Raw genomic sequence first — 21,740 nt, forward strand, 5'->3', positions numbered from 1 at the left:
TGACCCTGGACCAAAAAATCAGACACAAGTTGCACAGGTAGCAATAGCCAAATGGGTCAAAATTATCAATTTTTCTTTTATGCCAAAAATCATTAAGATATTAAGTAAAGATCATGTTCCATGAAGATATTTTGTAAATTTCCTACCATAAATATATCGAAAATGTATTTTTGTAAGTAATATGCGTTGTTAAGGACTTCATTTGGACAACTTTAAAGGCGATTTTCTTAATATTTCGATTTTTTTGCACCCTCAGATTCCAGATTTTCATATAGTTGTATCTCGGCCAAATATTGTCCTATCCTTACAAACCATACATCCATGGAAAGCGTATTTATTCAGCTTTCCTATGATATATATATATATATATATATATATATATATATATATATATATATATATATATATATATATATATATCTAAATTTCAAAAAATTGACCCTTATGACTGGTTTTGTGGTCCATTGTCACCAATAAGCATGGGACCGCTTGAAAGCTGCTGCCTATTAGTAGGTACCGAATTGATTTGAAATAGTTTTGGCTATTAGACCAGCGGCTTGCTCATGCCTATTGATTCCCGACGCGCACCCGCAAATGACAAGGTAAATATTATTCCACCCGTTACATCAAATATTACATTGATTGCAGATATTCATACATGCATATAAGTATACGGTTGCAGATGCACAGTCAAATTGCTCTTGAGTGTTTACAGACTGGCTTTCACTGTTTCAATATGGCGGATGAGGCCCATAGAAACTGCCGCTAATGAGGCATCTATGTATACATATCTATGCTTTTAAGCACAGTATATTTGAATATATTTGTGTTAATCTAAGGTTATTTGCAGGCTGCAGTGAAAAAAGAGATACAGAAAATTCTGAATTTAGAGCGAAGTGAACAACAGATGACAGAGATGCTCCAAAAACTGTGCAAATACTGGTATGCCAAGAGAGACAGAGTGGACTTTATACTGGTGTGTGTAAAGGCACTCCTATAATAATATGCTTGCTTATGAAATTATTGGTCTTAGCTCAAGTATTATTTAAGACCGCAGTTAATAGTAGAACTGAAAATGGCACATTTTGTCTTTTTACCTTCTAGATTCAGGAACTTCATAATGAGGAGAGAAGCTGGCTAGACTACAGAGCTGACCAGTACACTGTGAAAATGCATCTGACTGAAGAGATTTTCAGCCTTCTTTTGGATGACACAATATTAGCCCTAAACCATATGCACTTTTCAACCTAAAAGTCAGGTTTTTGAAACTTGATGGCATTTCATATTCTGCATCTTTGATGTGTTGTTATTTTCCTTTTTGGGTGAATCTCACAAATCACATCAAGAACATTCCCAAGTCATATTTCATATATTTCATAAATGATTTTATGAACATAATGCTCTTTTATGACTATTAGGTTTTCTTGCATTATGAAATTATTTGCACATGACAATTAAGCACATTTTTCCCTAATTTACACTTTTTGAAATTACTGTAATGACAACCAAACAAAGTATGTATACATCATATTAGTTTTGGTTGTACATAATATATCATAGTTATTTGTTTATTCTAATGCATTAAAAATAACAATTTTACAGTATTACAGTAATGAGAATCTAATGCAGATCACCATGATGAGTGATGGGAATTACAAAACAACAACAAAAACAACAAAAAAGCTTAAAAGTAAATGTAATGATATATTACATTAATGAGAATTTCAGGACAAAATTAGCTTGATGGTCATACAATGAATCCATTACGCACATATCAAAATACAAACAATGAGTTCATTTTTCTGTATGCAGTAGGCCTATATTTTTTCTTTTGATTATGGAGAGAAATATGTGTAAAGGTTACTCATTGATTAATTAATTATGTACACCTGAGTCTTGTTTGATTAGCCATGTATTTAAAGGGTTAGTTCACCCAAAAAATGAAATTTCTGTTATTAATTACTCACCCTCTTGTCGTTCTACACCCATAAGACCTTCGTTCATCTTCAGAATACAAATTAAGATATTTTTGATGAAATCTGAGAGGCTTTCTATCTTCCGAAAAGAAACAACATGATTATCTCAAAGTAGAACCTGGAAGCACTGGACGTAAACAGCACAGCAGAAAGACAGGAGAGAAGATAATGTTGAAGAAAGTAGTTATTTATGTTTTGTTTTTGCAGAGAAAAAGTATCATCACTTCATAACATTAAGGTTGAAACACTCAGGACGAGTAATTAATGACAGAAATTTCATTTTTGGGTGAACTAGCCCTTAGTTTAAGACATCAGTTTGGTTTTTCTGTTTGTTCTGTATTGCTTTTACATATGTGACGCTGTTATGTAGATTTCTCTCTTCTAGATTGCATTTTTTTTGTGTGTGTGTGTAAATAAACCAAGTCTACTGTACTTTCTTTCCTCTGCTTCTCTTTCTTTGCCTGCACTTTGACATAATCATGTTTTTTAGATTTACTCTTTCATGTTTTGTGTACATTATACAAATAAGGTGAAATATATTTAATTCTTAGCAACATTTGTGTTTTTTAAACAACAACAATAATAATATAAAGAGCTTAATTTTGCTTGCATGTCATCGAACAGATCGAAGAATTATAATTCAGTAAACGCACCACATGCGTCGACCATACGCAGATAGGATGTGCAAGATAAGCGTTTGCGTTCTCTTAGCGCAGTGACGATGCTCTAGAAGACTCACGTCTCCGCTAAATGTAGTCATTTTTTACAGTCTATGGTAGTCATCCTTAGGAGCCAGCAGAATCACTCTGAATGTAGAGAACTCATTTATGTTTGTGGCGTTTCCTCCATCACCTCAAATGGCAGTTGCGTTTTGCGTTAAGATCACTATTCTGATGGGACTGCTCTTCGGACAGGCTCGGTCAGCTCGATTGTACACTGAAGAGGATCCAGTGGTTATACTGAGCAGCGACAACCTGAAGCAGACCGTGTTCAACTCCTCCAGCGCCTGGCTGCTTCAGTTCTACTCGTCGTGGTGTGGCCACTGTATCCAGTACTCGCCTACATGGAAAGCACTGGCCGGCGACGTGAAGGGTAGGTGGATTTGGACCATCTTCCTGTTATTTACTCCTTTTGAGGAAGAACACGGTATCGTTTCGTTACACGTAAACAAATGCATTCACTTCAGCCACACAAGTGTTTTAATGAATAGTATTGATAGAGGTAATTTGGGATGACCAACCTTACTGTATATTCCAGAGCACTATGATTTATTATAATTATTCACATATCTTCACGTAGCATATGCCATATGGTACTATCATGGTATTGTCCATAGACATGGTATTGCCATTGTGGATGTCCAAGAACCATGGTACTGCCATGATTAATTTCCATAATCAGGGTATTGACACAGTACTTGTTTGTGTTTTTTCTCTTCTTCTTCTTCTTCTTCTTCTTCTTTTCTTTTCTTCTTTTAGTGATGTTGGCTTCTTCTACCATAACTATCTCATCAAGCTATCTGATCAAGCTATTTCCTTGTACTTTGTCACATGGTTTTGCTTAATGAGGCTTACAGTGTTTTGTGCATTTGGCCTTAAGTACACACAAGGACAGCCATGGAAAAGTCGATTATCCCTGGTTTGTTGATACACCTGCATGTAAATCCACGGGTGTTGCTGACTGTTTTCTCTATTTATCACTGCGCTCATTTTAACCCACAAAAAACTCTTATTAGATGGTATGTCTCCAGGTAGTGTATAATATATTTATTTTTAGTGATGTTTTAAAATCCCAATTACATCAAAATGGACCATTCTTTTTTTTAATGGAATATTGCAGAATTTATTATAAAAGATTTATCTTAAGATAAGATGAGTCAGCAAAAACTCCTTTGTTTAGGAAGTTAGCCAAATTCAATATTGACAGGGCATTGATGACTGTTTTTTTATATGGCACATATTGGATCAATTGTAATGTTTTCTTTGATTTGTTGGTTTGCCTCTGAAAGTCAAACAAAAAAATGCACTGGCAAAAGTTGTAAATAACTGACATTGTTATGACATGAGGGTGAGTAAGTGATGACAGAATTTTCAATTTTGGGTAAACTAATCCTTTAAATAGTGCTCTAGTGTAACAGATGCATTTTTAAAAGTACAAATACTCTCAATCTGAGATCATACAACTGGATTCAAAATTATACAAGAATTAAATATAATTAATCAAAACTTAGTAAAATGTCAAACCACAAAGTTTGTGTTTGTGCAGTTTGTGAAGTGAACTGCAGGTGTTCTGTGAAAAGCTAATAATTAAAATATATAAAATGTAAAATATATCATTATAAAATAAAACAAATAGCAAAAATATTTTATTTGTTTACATGGGAACAGTAACCAACATCAGAGAGCCGTGAACAGGTGAATGTGATGTGGGGTACTTCAATGACATCAAGCGTAAAATATCAACAATTCTGATACACAAATTGAATTAGTGGTTTTAAGGTTCTGATATTTTGCATATTCTAAAACAGGAACTTAACCCATGTAACCCTACCAAAAGTCTTCTGCAGTGTATGCTGATGAATTTAATTTTAGAGATTTAGATCTCATAGACCCAAAGATTTAAGTGCTTTCTCTTAGCACTTGGATAGGGGAAGCTCACATTTGGTCAAGCTGTGGCTTCCAAAGCCCTTCTGAATAAATAATGAGATTAACATTAACTCTCTTCAGACCTGCCTAATTGCTAATAAAAATGCTTAGACAGCAGCTCTACGTGTCTACTGTGCTCTGAGCTAAAGGCCTGATGGTATTCTGGTGGAAGCCACTTGTGTTGGGTGCAGTGAAGGGTGACGGCAATGAAAAGGTCACTGTAGACTGACACATTCAATCTGAATGAGGGCAAATGCATTTAACACCTTGTCACGAAGATGCTAAAAGTGGTAGAGCTGTGAAATTAGGTAGGGTCAGTTCTCTCTCAAAGTTTCAGCGTTCTCTCTCAATGGTGTTTGCTGCTTTACGACCCTTAAAAAATGTACTAAGTTTGACATGAGGGTGAGAAAATGATGACCGGATAGTTCTCCCAAAAAATGACTATCTCTTGAAAATTGTACTAATTTTACATCATAGCTTAATAATGATGTAAAAATAATTTATTTCAAAATCTTCAAAGGCATGCTGACTTTTTGGACTATGGAACTGAATGATTACCATATTCTTGTATTAAACTAAAGTATTAAAGTGTTGTTTTTTGTTGGTAATTATTTTGACCAGAGTACTGTTGACTCACAAATGCATGTGTCGTGATCATAAGATATATATGTTCTGGAATGCCATGCCTTGCTTTTCTTCAGTGGACTGGGAATAATGACTAGATGATTGTGGCCTTTGGATGACTAACGTTGCGAGGACAAGTCTTCTGTTGAATGCTTTCAGTCTGCCTTTGTTGGCACAAGCTGTCGGCTGGGTGGCTCGCGAGTGGCCGCCTACCAGCTGTTACCTTCACAATGAGGGTCAGATGTCCCTATTGTGAGGACGCGACCCCGCTGTGCATTCCCCCACACATCCTAAAACTCACAGTGTCCCACCCTCAGGTGAAGAATAGAGGGCTAATGTGCCCCCGGCTGTCCCTCCTCTGTCTCATCCAAACATTTTAAATCAGCTGCCTTCATCACACCCCATCTGCTTCATCTTTCTGACACAGGTTTTACAGCTGTTCACAGAGTTTATGAGTTGGCGTTAAAAACAAACCACCTGGCTCCAGAAACTCTGTATGAAGTGTATAAAATCTTGCTTTGAGGGAGTAAGACTATATTTCGACTCACAAAGTTTTATGTGAGAGACTTAATATCTACGTTTCTGATGTCAGACCTCAAAACCATGTAATGCATCAAATGATTTTAGGCTTCCTGCCAGAGTTTCTGTCCACTTAGGCTATCTGGCAGCTGTTCTGGGTGCCAATACAGATAAGACATTTAGCGTGGACGTCAGCATGTGTTATACAACACAAATACAGAAATATAACTGGGCTCAAGTCCCTGCAAACGCCCATTTACCTCTTTGCATTATGGCCAAATGCTTGTTTTCTGTTTAATGTTCTTTTTAGACATTTCATTCAAATATTGATATAATTTGGTACTTCGTCACTTATATTAATTGGCCACACTTTATATTGTGTCTTTAACTACTATGTACTTGCATTAAAAAAATGACATATTGCGTTGATGTTGTATTGCAAAATACTTTTGCTGCTATTGAGGAGGGACATGGGTAAGGTTAGGTTTAAGGGTGGGTTAAAGGGTAAGGGAAGGCTCAACAGTAAAATTATAGATGTAATTGCAGAAATTAATTACAGCTGTAATTGCATGTAGGTATTTTTTAAATATTAGTACACATGTACACATTGTATCAAATGGTTCATTTAAATGTTAGTAAATGTTAAAGTCACTTAATATAAAATAGGAGCATTTAGTTTTGGTGATGGTTCACCCAAAAATGAAAATTCTGTCATTATTTACTTACTCTCATGTCTTTCCAGATGTCTTTCATTCATCCTCAAACTCAATTGAAGATGTTTTTAATGACAGAGAGATTTCTGTCCTTCCATTGAAAGTCCTTTCCACCAAAACTTTGACGTTCAGAAAGAGATTGTAGTAATCCATATGAATCAAGCATTGGTCAATGTTTATATGTGAATAAAAGACTAAATTAAATGTATTCATTATATAAAGCAATTGGGTATCTTTAGAAGATTTGGATTAAATTGCTTGATTCATATGGATTACGTTTATGATCTATTTATGAACTTGTAGTGTAGTGAAGTTTTGGTAGAGGGACAGCAATCTCTCTGGTTTCATTAAAAATAACTTTGGAATGACATAAGCGTGAGCAAGCAATTGATGACAGAATGTTTGGGTTAATTATACCTTTAAGTTTAGATGTGTTTTTTTAAAATATGTGCTGTGTCTCTCTAACTCTCATAGACTGGGCACAGGCCATTCGTATTGGAGTTCTGGATTGTGCTCATGAGAAGAACTTCGACATCTGTAAGGAGTTCGGAATCCACTTCTACCCCACCTTCAGAGTATGTTTGTGCAAATTATTTTATTTATTCGTTTAACAGATTAAACCTATACAATAAAACTAAATCTTAACAATGGCCTTGTGATATTGCCAAAATCATTTAAAAAAAATACTTTAAATATGAATCTAAAACTGGGTCATTGTATCATTCACTCACCCGATTTGTTTAAAAACACTGATACATTCAGTTAAGTGTGTTGCTCAAGGATGCACAAAAGTTCTGCTGTGGTTTTGTTTGGAATCATTTTCGTTCGTGAAATAGAGCAAAAATAGACAGTGCTGACAATATTTGTCTAAAATGTAACACACTGTTAACTTCTCTTGTGACTCAATAATGTCAGCTCGCACATCATTAAAACAACAATTGCGATATTATCATAGACGACACCATCCCTTCTCCTAATAAAGCGTCAATCAACAGGACATTTTGTTTGCTTGGTTTTTATTTTTTAGCATTTGTTGTGGGTAATTCCGCCCATAGCAAAATCTCATTGGTCCAAACTCCTGCTCTACATAGCTGTACATTCAACATAAACAATGTTCATTCATATATTAGGGATATCACAACAGTCTCCTAGTCAACTAGTTATCTAACAAACTACTAGTGAATTAGAAAGGGTGACAAAATTATTTGAATTTGGATTATTTTTATTCCCATCACCATCTCTGCATTTTAAGATGATGTGTCAAGTTAACTTGGTAAAACAAGATTTCAAGGTAAAAAAATTTTTTTGTTGTGCTCTTTTCGAGCTGTTTTTGAGCACTGAAACATTTTATCTATGTCTGATCAAGGTCAGGTAAACCTGAAACCAGGGTAACTATACAGTAGACGAATGTATTACTACACCCTTATCAAATTTCCAAATAGCCAGAAACATGCCTGGTTATGATACTGTAATAAAATTGTCACAACTAAGACATGTTGTTGTGGGGTTTTCATTTAGAATAATTTATTTTTTCCTTTTTTTTTTTTTTTTTTTTTTTAGTATTTTAAGGCACGTGACACCACAAATGATTTTGGGAAGACATATCGAGGTGGGTTTCATCATTTTTGTTCTGATTAGAATTTAAATTGGATTAATTGGATTATTTTATTGTATTTCTGATTTTGTTTTATTTGTGTACTGATAGGGGCTGACAGAGAGCTGCAGACAGTGAGGCAGTTGATGGTGAACTTCATCCAAAACCACACTAGACAAGACTGCCCTGTGGGTTGCCCTCCCCTTGACCCTGTCAGGTGCCCAAATCTACAATATTACCACCTTTATTACACATTCGATTCCAGCTGTGTTTAATATTTAACATGTTCTGCCTCCAGCTTAAGGAGGGACATTTAGAGATGTTTGTTTAGGGCTTAGTTTCTAGACATAAATGGAATGTGTCTCAGTTTCCTATTTAGAAACATTGAGTTTGTCATCTGTTGCAGGTCTGAGAACGTCCTGTCCTTGATGGGGAAGAAAACGGAGCGCTATACTGCAGTTATAGTTGAAGACGGAGACTCTTATATGGGGAGAGAGGTATAAAAACATACAGATGTGTTTAATCAATTAATGTGTAATCAATCTGTTTTTGTTGGAAAGCAGTATAAGATCAGATGTCATAATTTACTCACCTATATGTCATTCCAAACTTATCTAATTGTTATTGGCTGATATTATTTTTAATCAGCCAATACATTTTTTTTTTTTTTTTTTTTTTACTGTAGCAGGCATAAATTCATACATACACCCTAACTCCGCTGTAACAATGACATTGCGGCACTCGAGGGCAAATTGTTGTTGTAAGCATTCACGACTTCAGGTGACACATACCTTAGTTCAGATGTATATGCTATTTTGTTTTATTGATATTAAATGTATATGAACTGTAATGTGCCCATTCAAGGGTAACTATTGTGATTCTACTGAATCGTTGTACAGCTATAAACAAAGAGGAATGCAAAAGTCATGGGTTCATTTCTCAGGGAATACATGAACTGAAAAAACCCTTTGAATCATTGAACCCTTATGCTGTTTACTGGTTGTCAGTGTCAAGTTTTGTTGTGACACTCTTTACATAAAGAACTTATTAGATGTTTCTTTTATATGTTAAAAAAAAATTATGATCCAGTGTTTCCCACAGGATTTTGTGACACTATGGGGGCTCACATAATAAGAAAATTTTGTACTTTTTTAAAGTTAAATTCTTCAGTCTACTGCACTTTTGACCCATATTCAGTGTGCAAATTAAACGAAGAAAAAAGTCTGTGCGCTGACTTTTACCTGAACATAAGGGGACTTTGTGGTTGTGCTATATTGTCTCAGTCTACATTACATTCACACTAGTGTTTTAGGAATCCAAACTATTAGAATATAATATTTATTATAATTATTATATTATTATTATTCCTATGACAGTAATAGTCTATTATAAAATCTGTGAAAATAGGTTTACAAACACATCTCATTACAAATCCAGTGAAATCAACTGTCCACGAAAATGTTGGAAATTATGCAAATGTGAAAATAATACATAACGGGTCCCCGCTACTTTCCAAAATGCATGCTAAACTCACAGCACATGCAGAGATGGAGTTCAATACATTCACTGTGAACTGAATTGTTTCAGACACAGAAAATGCCAGATCATGAGCTGATCGTGTGAGCAAGTTCACACTTCGCTCTGGAACACGCAGCGCAATAAGACTGTATATACTTCTATAATTAAATCACAGTCTTTTGTGATTTGATAAGGGCACAAAGCCATGTCATGCTTTTGATTTTAGTTTATTTGACAGATACTTTGCCAAAGCAATGGCGCAAAACAATGTTGGAGACATTTTATGTTATTATGAGAAGTTTTTAAAATATTTTGTGAAACTGTGTTGGCACAGAAAAGACTATGGCGGGCTAAGGGCCAGATTTACTAAACAGGGCAAATTAACATGAGTGCGCAATCCCATAAAAGCACAAATGAGAGTGGAAAAATCTGCATTTGATTTACTGACAATGTGCACATTAAAGAACACAGATGCTGTCAGATCATTTTCATGACCAATGCAATCTACCAAAAACTGTAAAAAAAAAAAAAAAAAAAAAAAAAAAAAAAAAAAATACCAAGTGCAAATTTGCATCTGGTTTAAGACATGCTTTTTTGGGGCATTAAATAATGGAGCAAATAACAGTAAATAGACTAGCGCAAGCATTAGTAAGTCACATTGTGTGATTCATTTAAATACTCTCCTCCCATAAATTTTGCATCTGAAACTGAAACTCGTACAAATGCATATGCAATAAGGTCATCCGCTAATTCCTGACAGTAGTTTTTTTTTTTTTTTTTTGCACCGTTGCTTTGGCAAAGTATCTGTCAAACAAGCTAAAATCAAAAGCCTGATTCACAAAAGACTGTGATTTAATTATATAAGTATATATAGTCTTATTGCCCTGCATGTTACAAAGCGAAGTGTGATCTTTGCTCATACGCCAAAAGGTTTGCACTGGCACAAGCTGTTAGTAAATTTGGCCCTAGTTAATTAATGGGAAACACTGATGATCTTTAACAATGCTAATTCTTATTTGTAATTTTTGGTGCAATAGGGCTTAAAACTGTTTGATAAAAAAGATATGGTGATATGGTTATTAGCATCCAGTTTCCATGATCTGTGCACCATTATTTTAAATCAGTATGACTTTCTTCCATTGAACACAAAATACGCAAAATATACAAATGTACATGAATGTACAAAAAAAGGAAGTTCTCCTAACATGAATGGATCAGATCGGACCTAGTGGAAAGCAAGATTTTTAGTGAAATATTACAGAAATGTAGATTGTTTTTTACACAAAGCTATTGTGTCATTTTACAAAATCTGCATGCCACTTTTAAGGTAAATTTTTGTCCTTTTTGGAGCTTGATTGTTGTAGCCAACTTTACCTGTATGAGAAAGAGCAGTTTAGACCAGTAGTTCTCAACCAGTGGGCCTCAGCAAACTTAACTTAAAATGACTTAAAACGTAGCTAACAATTTACAATTGTCACATCCACACTCCATGAACTTTCAGTTTGTTTGTTTTCATCTGTCACATGCTTCTTTGTTCTAGTTTCCCACCACAATCTGTTACTATGGACTCATAATCATATTCTTCACAGCTGTTAGTCATTTTAGTTAATTCGTCTGTGTATATCAGTTCAGTTCTGCTGGTGTGTCTTTGTCAGGTCTTGTTTTGTTCTAAGTTGGTGTATGTTCCTGTCTGGATTCTGTATTCTCCCTTTGGATTATCAAGTAAAGACTTGTTTAACTCTTATCTTCCTTGTCGTGTGTTTGATACACCACCAGTACATAACAGAAGACCCGACCTACAAAAGATAAGCGGCGTATTTTTTTATCATCGTTTTTTTTTTTTTTTTTTTTTTTTTGGTGATTACGTTTTTCTGGTTTCCTCCTGCACAATGGATCACTTTGCAGCAGTACAATTGCTATGCCTTGAGCAGAAGGACCACTCCCTCAAGGCACATTTAGAAGATTTTCTCCTTCTCGTACCATCTACAACTTTCCCGGACAGCTGCCTCTGCAGTTTCTTATGTACCGGCCTCAACACCGCCACCAAAGCGCAGCGGTCCGGGGAAGGGCCTCAAGGGAGATTCACTGAATACGTAGAGTGGGTGCTGGTGTCCTGTGATTCACCGCTCACAGTGGACATCGTCGACGATGACACCAGCCCCACTAGCTACCCAGTGCCCAGCCAACAACACCTCGACTGCGGTGATCGGCAGCCCAAGCTCACCGCAGGCAACGAGAGCCACTCCGCCGTGAGCGCACACAAGAGCGACCGAGCTTAACATCACCACGGTGCCTGAGCAATGCGTGCCTGACCAGGCGTGTGAGCCGGCATCTTCAACCATCGCTGAGGGAGTCCTTGTGGAGTTTGGCGGGAGTCCTTGTGGAGTTTGGCGGGATGGAGATGAACCCTGCCACTGAGAGTGAGTGTTTGGCTACTGCTCTGGAGAAATTTTTTTTTTATGTTGGATAGGTTATTTTGCTAGCCCCTCTGTTACCTCCTGAATCTGTCTGCCATGTTCCTAACCTGTTGGTCCCGCCCAGCCTCCCTCATCTACTACCTCTCCAGAATACTATGGACTCTGTTTTGGTTGTTTTGGATTTTGTTCTGCTCTACAAGTTCTGCCTCAGTCCCCAACTAATCCTGTCATCCAATCATCGATGCCTCCCATCAGTCCCTCAGCACCTCCTCTCAGTGGTGAGTCTACACCTCGGGTCCTCTGGGAGCCATCTCTTCATGGCTGTGAGAAGCTCTTGGCTCTGCCTTCTGCTCTCCCCTAACTCCTGTGCCTGCGCTCCTTCCTCCCTCGATGTTGGCAGAGACCATCGGGCGTTCAGCCTCGCCGGACTCCCTCAGTACGTCGGCTCCACATCGCTACACCTACGCTACGGACTTACGGGCTGGTCGCTACACTCCAGCCCTCTACCCCTTCAGCTTCGGCCAGCTCCTGCCAGACTTCAGCCCTCCGGATCCCTACCACCATCTTGGGGGGTCGTCACTGCAGCTACGTCATGGCCGCCTAGATCTTCAGAGTCCCTTCACTACATCAGCTTTCTTGCTTCACAGTGGGCTCCTTCATCTATGTCACCATCGCCTCCGGTCATCCCCATGGTGGCGCCCGTGACTACATCTCCATGGCTCCTCCCTCCTGTGCCGCTGCCATGGGACACAGTCCCAGATGTTTGCTGACCCAGGCCATAGCTATCTCTGCTCAAGGCTCCACCTTGGCTCACTCCACCATCTTCTCCACCCTGGACTCTTGTGTTCCGCCTCCTCCCGGTAGACTGTCCACCTCCTGAACCGCCTCCTACATCTTTTTCTGCATCTCTTCATTATCATCTCCTCCTCTCTGTGGAGCGAGGACGCGCCTTTCTGGGAGGGGGTGATCTGTCACATCCACACTCCAAATGAACTTTCAGTTTGTTTTTTTGTTTTCATCTCCTCACGTGCTTCTTTGTTCTAGTTTCCCGCCACAATCTGTTATCATGGACTCTAATCATATTCATCACAGCTGTTAGTCATTTTAGTTCATTTGTCTGTGTATATCAGTTCAGTTCTGGTGGTGTGTCTTTGTCAAGTCTTGTTTTGTTCTAAGTTGGTTTATGTTCCTGTCTGGATTCTGGATTCTGGATTCTCCTTTTGGATTATCAAGTAAAGACGTGTTTAACTCATATCTTCCTCATCATGTGTTTGATACACCACCAGTACATAACAACAATAAGGTCTCATTTGTTAACTAACTCATTAACTAACATGAACAATATGAGCAATGAGCAATATATTCTTATACACAGTGCATTAACTAATGTTAACAGATTACAAACTTTTGATCTTAATGTAGTAGTAAATGTTGAGATTAATTAAGATTAATAAATGCTATAGAAGTATTGCTCACTGTAAGTTAATGTTAACTAATGTTAACAAATAAAACCTTATTGTGAATTGTTACTAAGTTTTGTTATTTTTGTTTTGTTGAAGAAATAAAATTCAAATAAAACGCACACACATATTATATATATATATATATTACACACACACATACATACACACACACACACACACACACAGTGGGTACGGAAAGTATTCAGACCCCCTTAAATGTTTCACTCTTTGTTATATTGCAGCCATTTGCTAAAATCATTTAAGTTAATTTTTTTTCCTCATTAATGTACACACAGCACCCCATATTGACAGAAAAACACAGAATTGTTGACATTTTTGCAGATTTATTAAAAAAGAAAAACTGAAATATCACATGGTCCAGAATACAAGTATTCAGACCCTTTGCTGTGACACTCATATATTTAACTCAGGTGCTGTCCATTTCTTCGATCATCCTTGAGATGGTTCTACACCTTAATTTGAGTCCAGCTGTGTTTGATTATACTTGATTGGACTTGATTAGGAAAGCCACACACCTGTTTATATAAGACCTTATAGCTCACAGTGCATGTCAGAGCAAATGAGAATCATGAGGTCAAAGGAACTGCCTGAAGAGCTCAGAGACAGAATTGTGGCAAGGCACAGATCTGGCTACGGTTACAAAAAAAATTCTGCTGCACTTAAGGTTCCTAAGAGCACAGTGGCCTCATTAATCCCTAAATGGAAGATGTTTGGGACGACCAGAACCCTTCCTAGAGCTGGCCGTCCGGCCAAACTGAGCTATCGGGGGAGAAGAGCCTTGATGAGAGAGGTAAAGAAGAACCCAAAGATCCTTGTGGCTGAGCTCCAGAGATGCAGTCGGGAGATGGGAGAAAGTTGTAGAAAGTCAACCATCACTGCAGCCCTCCACCAGACAGGCTTTATGGCAGAGTGGCCCTACGGAAGCCTCTCCTCAGTGCAAGACACATGAAAGCCTGCATGGAGTTTGCTAAAAAAACACCTAAAGGATTACAAGATGGTGAGTAATAAGATTCTCTGGTCTGATGAGACCAAGATATAACTTTTTGGCCTTAATTCTAAGCGGTATGTGTGGAGAAAACCAGGCCAACCACCTAAAAATGGCTGTCCACCAACGTTTACCATCCAACCTGACAGAACTGGAGAGGATCTGCAAGGAGGAATGGCAGAGGATCCCCAAATCCAGGTGTGAAAAACTTGTTGCATCTTTCCCAAAAAGACTCATGGCTGTATTAGATCAAAATGGTGCTTCTACTAAATACTGAGCAAAGGGTCTGAATACTTAGGACCATGTGATATTTTAGTTTTTCTTTTTTAATAAATCTGTAAAAATGTCAACAATTCTGTGTTTTTCTGTCAATATGGGGTGCTGTGTGTACATTAATGAGGGAAAAAAATTAACTTAAATGATTTTAGCAAATGGCTGCAATATAACAAAGACTGAAAAATTTAAGGGGGGGCTGAATAATTTCCGTACCCTATATATATATATATATATATATATATATATATATATATATATATATATATATATATATATATATATATATATATATATATATATATATATATATATATAAATAAATATATAAATAATGAATAATTTATTTATTTTTACAACAGAAGTACCCAGAGGTACTACATAAAGGTTAAAAGATAATAAGGTTAAGAACCACTGGTTTAGACAATCCAATAAATCAAACTTCTTTTGTGTACCATTTAAAAAGGAAAATAACATAGGTTTCGAATGATGAGTGGGTGAGTAGATGATGATCTAAATTATCCCTTTTGAGGCATAATTAGTGATGTAGCCAGAATTGTAATGCTCTAATTTAATGTTTTATCTTTTTTTAACTAGGTAATTTTGGACCTAATGCCATATGAGGGTATAGCAGTCAAGAGAGCTCTGAGCGCAGACAAACTTCTAATGGAGAAACTAGGGATTAGTTCAGTTCCCTCAGCGTACCTCTTCCACCCTAATGGCACACACACTATCATGAATGTGTACGTTAACGGCCTCTGCTGGATTCATTTTTGTCTAACTACCAATTAGAAGCTCTGTTTATGCATAGTTGATACATTTTTGTTTGTGTTAACAGTCAAAAGAGGCTGCGCTTTTTCTTCTCCTCCTTCCTAAAACTCCTGCCTGGAGTCCACAGGAAACAGTCCACCTCGTCCCTGCAGCGTCCTCAGCCTGGGAATAATGGGCAGGGAACCCAGGTGGAGTGGAAAGAGTTTAAAAAGTGAGTTCTATTAATATTTATACTACTGTTCAAAAGTTTAGGGTCAGTAAGATTTTTTTTTTTATTTAAGAAATAAATACTTTTAAAAAAAAGTAAAAGAAATTAAGACATTTATAACGTTACAAAAGATTTTTATTTTAAATAAATGCTGTTGTTTTGAACTTTCTGTTCATCAGAGAATCCTTAAAAAAATGTATCACAGTTTCCACAAAGTATTAAGCAGCACCAAATCAAATTAGAATGATTTCTGAAGACTAGAGTAATGGCTGCTGAAAATCCATCTTTCCCATCACAGGAATAAATTGCATTTTAAAATATATTCAAACAGAAAACAATTATTTTAAAATGTAATAATATTTCAAGATTACTGTTTTTACTGTATTTAAGTATATGGAGACTTGATGAGCCTAAGAGACTTCTTGCAAAAGCATTTTAAAAATCTTACAGTAGTGTATATGTTCAGTAAAATGTAGTAAAGTAGTCCAAATGTCTAAAGTTTAACAGTTGAGATGAACGCCCACAGGCTTCTTACTAGCTGTTGATTTAATTTTAAGAAAGATGAGGTAACCATTATTAATGTTTCTTAAGGTCTAAGGTATACATGGCAGATCTGGAGTCTGGCTTACATTATCTACTGAGGGTTGAACTGGCCACCCACAAGACCTTAGAAGGAGAAGAACTAAAAACCTTCAAGGACTTTGTAACAGTTGTGGCCAAGGTAGTGTTTTAAACACAAACACAACTTTTTCTTTGTGCTTGAGATGTCTTCTCACTCTGAAATTGTTTTCATTAGAGCTTTGAAATTTACAGAGTTGTACCTTACTTGGCCCCTTTGATTTTAGCTATTTCCAGGTCGCCAGTCTGTGGTGAAGCTTCTTGAGACTTTGTTAGAATGGCTAGTCAGTTTACCCTTGGAGAAGATCCCCTATGATGCTATTCTGGACCTAGTTAACAACAAGATGAGGGTAAGAGTGTCACCCATAAAACAACTTATCCACTGCTTTTAAAAGGTCAATATACCTCATAAAGTCTCATTTTTCATGTATGTGACAGTAGCCTAAATCAGATTGTTGGTGCTCTGTTTGTATTATTCTCAGATCTCGGGCCTCTACCTGAGTGAGCAAGTGCAGTGGGTTGGATGCCAGGGTAGTAGTGTGGCACTAAGAGGATATCCCTGCTCCCTCTGGACTCTGTTTCACGTTCTGACTGTGCAAGCTGCCAGCCGACTCGATGCTCTAGCCAACACTGGTATGAGCAGGGAAATCCCTTCCTCTTAATGAACCTGAAACATGTCTGAGATCTCATCAGTTGTAATTGTGATTGTAGATTAGTACATTTTAAGTATACATTTTGCTGTAATATAAGCATATATGTCACTGTTTGGGCTTGTAGCAAGCAGAACAGTCATCTGGTAAACATTTTCTATTAGTTCATGTTTCTTCATTGCTACAACTAATTTAAACCCACCTTCATCTCAGGGTTTGAGGATGATCCCTTGGCAGTGCTTCAAACCATGCGTCGCTACATTGGGACCTTCTTTGGTTGCCAGGAGTGTGGGAAGCATTTTGAGGAGATGGCTCAGGAGTCTCTGAACCAGGTCAAGTCAGTTGATGAGGCAGTACTGTGGCTGTGGAGAAAACACAACCAGGTTAATGCAAGACTGACAGGTAAGACAGAAAGGTATTTAAAGTAAAATGAATGCATAAAAATGCATTTAGGTTCTTGCTCTATCTTATGGGTGACAAAGTATATACACTACTGATCAAAATGGGGTCAGTTTTTTTTTTTTTTTGTAAGAAATTAATACGTTTATTCAGCAAGACTGCATTGAATTGAACAAAAGTGACACTAAATACATAATGTTACAAAAGGTTTCTGTATAAATGCTGTTCTTCTGATTTTATACAAAAGTCAAGGAATTAAAGGAAGGAAAAAAGGAAAATGGGTAGGATTAAAGAAAGGACAATATGAAGAACAAGAATGACAGATGGCAAGAAAAAAGAAAGAAAAGGAAAGGACAGGTGGAAAGAAAAGGGACAAAAAGACATGAAGGGAGAAAGAAAGGAGGACTGGAAGGAAGGCAAAGAAACTGGAAAGGGGTAAGAAAGTCAAACAGGAAAAAGAAAGGGCGGAAGGGGAAGGGGAATACAGAATGAAATCAGGGCTAGATGGAAAGGAAATAAAAAAAAGATGTAATAATAAAGACAGTAAGGATGAAAAGAAGTACTGGAAGAAAGAGAATTGGAGAAAAAATTAAATTAGGACTGGAAGGAAAAAGAACAGAAAGTAAGAAAGGAAAAATATACATGAATGGAGAATGCAAGGAAGAAAGAGAAAGAGAAATGATGTGAAGGAATTAAAAGAAGGCAAAGGGGATAGAAAGGAGGGAAGAAAAAAGGAAAGAAAAGGGACAAAGAAAGAAAGACGGAAGAGAAGAAAAGAAAGGATGACGCATAATACCACACGTCAGCCTCATAGTTGATTGCACTCTTTATGCAGGCTCAATGAGCGAGGACCCCATGTTTCCCAAGACTCAGTGGCCTACTCCTGATCTTTGTCCCACATGCCATGAGGAGCAAGAAGGCCTTCATGTCTGGAATGAACAGATGGTGCTCGCTTTCCTCAAACAACACTACGGTGCTTCCAACATCTCCCCAAAATACTCCAGTAGCAGCCAACCAGAGCCAGGCCTTCCGGCTCCTGAAAAACTCAAAGCCATAACCAAACCTAACAGCAACATTCACCTCAACCAGAACCTAAAGCCATCTCCTGAGAATCTTCCTAAACATCAGAAGAGGATTAGCTCCAATGATGCAGAAGAGAAGCACGCTGGTATCCAGATAGAAGCAAGACCAGGGATGACGTTCCTGGGTCTGGGATTCTCCAGTGTGGATATGAGTCTCTGCGTGCTGCTTTACGCCCTCTCCTGCGTCTTTCTCATGTTCATGTTCTTCTTCTTCCGCTTCCGCTCAAAGAGATGGAAAGCTAGAAACTACCGGCCTTACGTATAGTGCAGGAATACTGTGGAAAACTGTGAATAAGGTGCCAAGTGTTGAAGGAGACTTTTAATTTATTTGATTAATATTGTTTTGGGGGGGTTTTGTTGTTGTTAATGTTTTTATGAAGTATTTTGTAATGAAGAACTTGTCTAATGACTGATGAAAGCTCCGCTCAGACCTAATTGTGTAAACATGCACCTGTTGGCGAGTGTTTCTCAACCCTAAAAAAATAGAGAGGATGATTTAACATGAGAAACTATTTTATTAAAGGAAAAGTAACAACCTAGGTCAAAGTATATTTTTATGGAATATTCTACATTATTTATAGAGATTTTTATTGAAATAATATATCCTAAGTTAGTTTCTCATAGGGTATACATTGCTCTCTATGAAAGTCACTCTGTCCCCATATTTGATGGTCCAAAAAAAAAAAAAAAAACACTTGAGAAACTTGATTTATTCTGTCACTCAAGGTCACTAGCTGAGAAGCCAGTGACATGTAACACTGCCTATCAATGACCAGTGGAAAAACCCTCGGTTTTGTTACTCTCATGGTCCATTGAAATCTGTTACAAGGCTGCTTGAACTATGTTTTTAATTCTGCATGTGAAGAGCTACAGTGGCACATCATTGTTGTTATTATTATTGACTTAAAAAGGTCGCTTAATTCCTGGAATTTTTTATTTATTTATTTTTTAATCTTTTTAAATCTGGTTGAAAAGCTTCATAAGTGGTTTACTGGTGCAATTCTGCAGCAAGGAATGTAACAGTTAAAACGTTTTTTTTTTTTTTTTCTCTGTAGATCACCTTTGAACTGAAACTTACAGTGACTGACTTTTTTTAATGTAACATTAAATGCATTATGTTGTAGAACTAAAAGAATATGTTGAACCCTAAGGGAAAAGATTATTATAATGTACTCATAGGATTCCTGATCACAGACCTCATTGTTCAACATATATATCACTACAGCAGTATTTTGATTCAAAGTTTAGAATTAAAATGTGTTGACATTGTGAACATTTTAAGTATCATTATCAGCATTTGATTTGTGGACATAGTGAAATCATGAGCTGAACACATTACTTCAAATATCTATTGAAGCAGTGTTAATGGGACCCGGGGCTAATTATTTATGAAGCATATTATTAATAAAATGTGGCTTCTGTGTTGTGACAGTATGTGCTCATGGCCTTCTGAACTGCTCCAAATAAATGGCTGTTAATTACATTGTGTTTTCTTTTTATTATTATTTCCAGTACTTTAAGAATTATATTTTTATGTAAAGACTATTTTTGGGGGCAGTTGTTCTGTATATATGCAGTTTGTCCTAACAGGGAAGTTGTTGCATTTTGTATAAAGAATACTGTATGTTGTCTTTCAAATAAAAATGTATAAATCCTGAATTCATAACTACATACAATGCAACACAAACTTGTATCATTTTGATGATTTTTTTTTTTTAAGCCATCAATATTTTATATAGCACCACTATAATTTACTGTTACATGAGGTGTAAATGTTTAATTTTGAGATAAATTTTCTGTGCAGCAATTCTTAAATGATAATTTATCAGGAGAACAGTTGAATGTACCATTCTGAGAACACAGTGTAACTGCAACTTGAAGTCTAAGCACATTGAGAGGTCATTTAGGTTTTCTATTGCTGTAAGTCTGTGTCTGCCCTCTAGTAGGCAGTATGGAGTCTCCCTTTCCCCACCAGTTCAGACTGCAGTCTGTTCTCCCCAGGGACATCATACATGTGACCATACTAACGCTGTCTATTACTAGAGCTCCAGCTGTCAACTTAACAGATGTCTGCACAGGCACTCTTGTTTCCAAATGTAAAATATCTTACTATGTTCAGACTGGAAGAGGACATTTTCCTCAATGACGGTGTGCATTTCACACTGGAAACAAAGTTTGAGGGCAGTTTCTTCAAGAGACAGCTTAATGTGTCATGTTTTGCTTTTTTCCAAGCTGACAGAGTTTCAATGCTTTTAAAAAGACCAGACAGACAACTAGAATCAAGTTTTGCAGCATTCGCAGGGTGTGTTAATTTTTTTTTTTTTTTTTTTTTTTTTGCTATTGATATTAGACAGAAGAATGGAACATGGCAGTTTATCTCTGATAGCGCTGACTCACGCCGTAGCCCGTCGGCGTCTCAGCGTTAAAAGCCAGCAAGTCAGAGACGGAAGCACAGTGCCTTCTTCCCCACTTTGCTGAGAGATGCTGCTTTACTGCCCCACTGCTCTGTACTCAACTCTTACTCGCACAATACAGTCTTTCAGTCATCCGTCTAATATTTGCCACCTTAAAATGCTTCTCAGTTTGATGTACTGATCTGACATTCAGGGCAGCTTTGAGGCTGAGTCTGTCTATTTTCTTTCTTTTATCGGTAGAGTGTCTGTCTGATGCCGTGTTGGCACATCTGATTGGGTATGCAGACTCTGTACTGAGCATGCCAGCCTGTGACAGGGACTGCAATGCAGAGCTGCTCTCCTGGCACACACCATTTGTCTGCCCTTAATGTAAATAATCCTGAGCACGGAGCCGCTCATGGCAGAGACGGCTTCTGATGGATTATGTGTCTGCACACGTTCGGGTTGGTGCATGCGGGGGGAGCGCTCCCGTTCTTGTCTTTTCTTCGTGTGGTGACGCTCAAATAAAAGTGAGCCATTGCTCTCTCTCTCTCTCTCTCTCTCTCTCTCTCTCTCATTCTGTCTTGCCTGTCTTTTGTCTCCATCGCACATGAACACGTTTACTCTCTGCAGGGCAGTTATCCGCATCAGGCTCTCTCTCTTTCTCTGTCTCTCGCTCGATCTCTCTCTCACTCTGTGTCCTTAAATGACTTTCCTCCAGTCTCACTCCCTCCCCCTCTCTCCCTAGTCTCTGTGTCTGTGCCTATAGCCTCTCTCCCCCTTTCTGTGACATACAGTAGATGGTGCATCGATTGCACACAGACGCTCGCTTTCCCTCTCGCTGATTCAGTTCTGTGCGAGGAGGAAGAGG

At 37.4% G+C, this 21,740-nt stretch overlaps 1 protein-coding gene across 1 annotated transcript; it reads left to right on the forward strand.

The window, feature by feature from the left end:
* Window positions 1-1,975: 1,975 nt before the first annotated feature.
* Window positions 1,976-20,134, forward strand: qsox2 (quiescin Q6 sulfhydryl oxidase 2). The gene is made up of 12 exons (XM_067408030.1): window positions 1,976-3,068; window positions 6,952-7,052; window positions 8,038-8,086; window positions 8,183-8,288; window positions 8,478-8,568; window positions 15,346-15,491; window positions 15,587-15,730; window positions 16,319-16,448; window positions 16,573-16,695; window positions 16,828-16,978; window positions 17,209-17,397; window positions 18,230-20,134. Exons 1-12 carry the CDS (start codon window positions 2,804-2,806, stop codon window positions 18,739-18,741), a joined length of 2,007 nt encoding a protein of 668 aa, XP_067264131.1. The 5' UTR covers window positions 1,976-2,803; the 3' UTR covers window positions 18,742-20,134.
* The last annotated feature ends 1,606 nt before the right edge of the window (window positions 20,135-21,740 follow it).

The sequence above is a fragment of the Chanodichthys erythropterus genome, chromosome 13, assembly GCF_024489055.1.
Source record: "Chanodichthys erythropterus isolate Z2021 chromosome 13, ASM2448905v1, whole genome shotgun sequence".
Classification (NCBI taxonomy): domain Eukaryota; kingdom Metazoa; phylum Chordata; class Actinopteri; order Cypriniformes; family Xenocyprididae; genus Chanodichthys; species Chanodichthys erythropterus.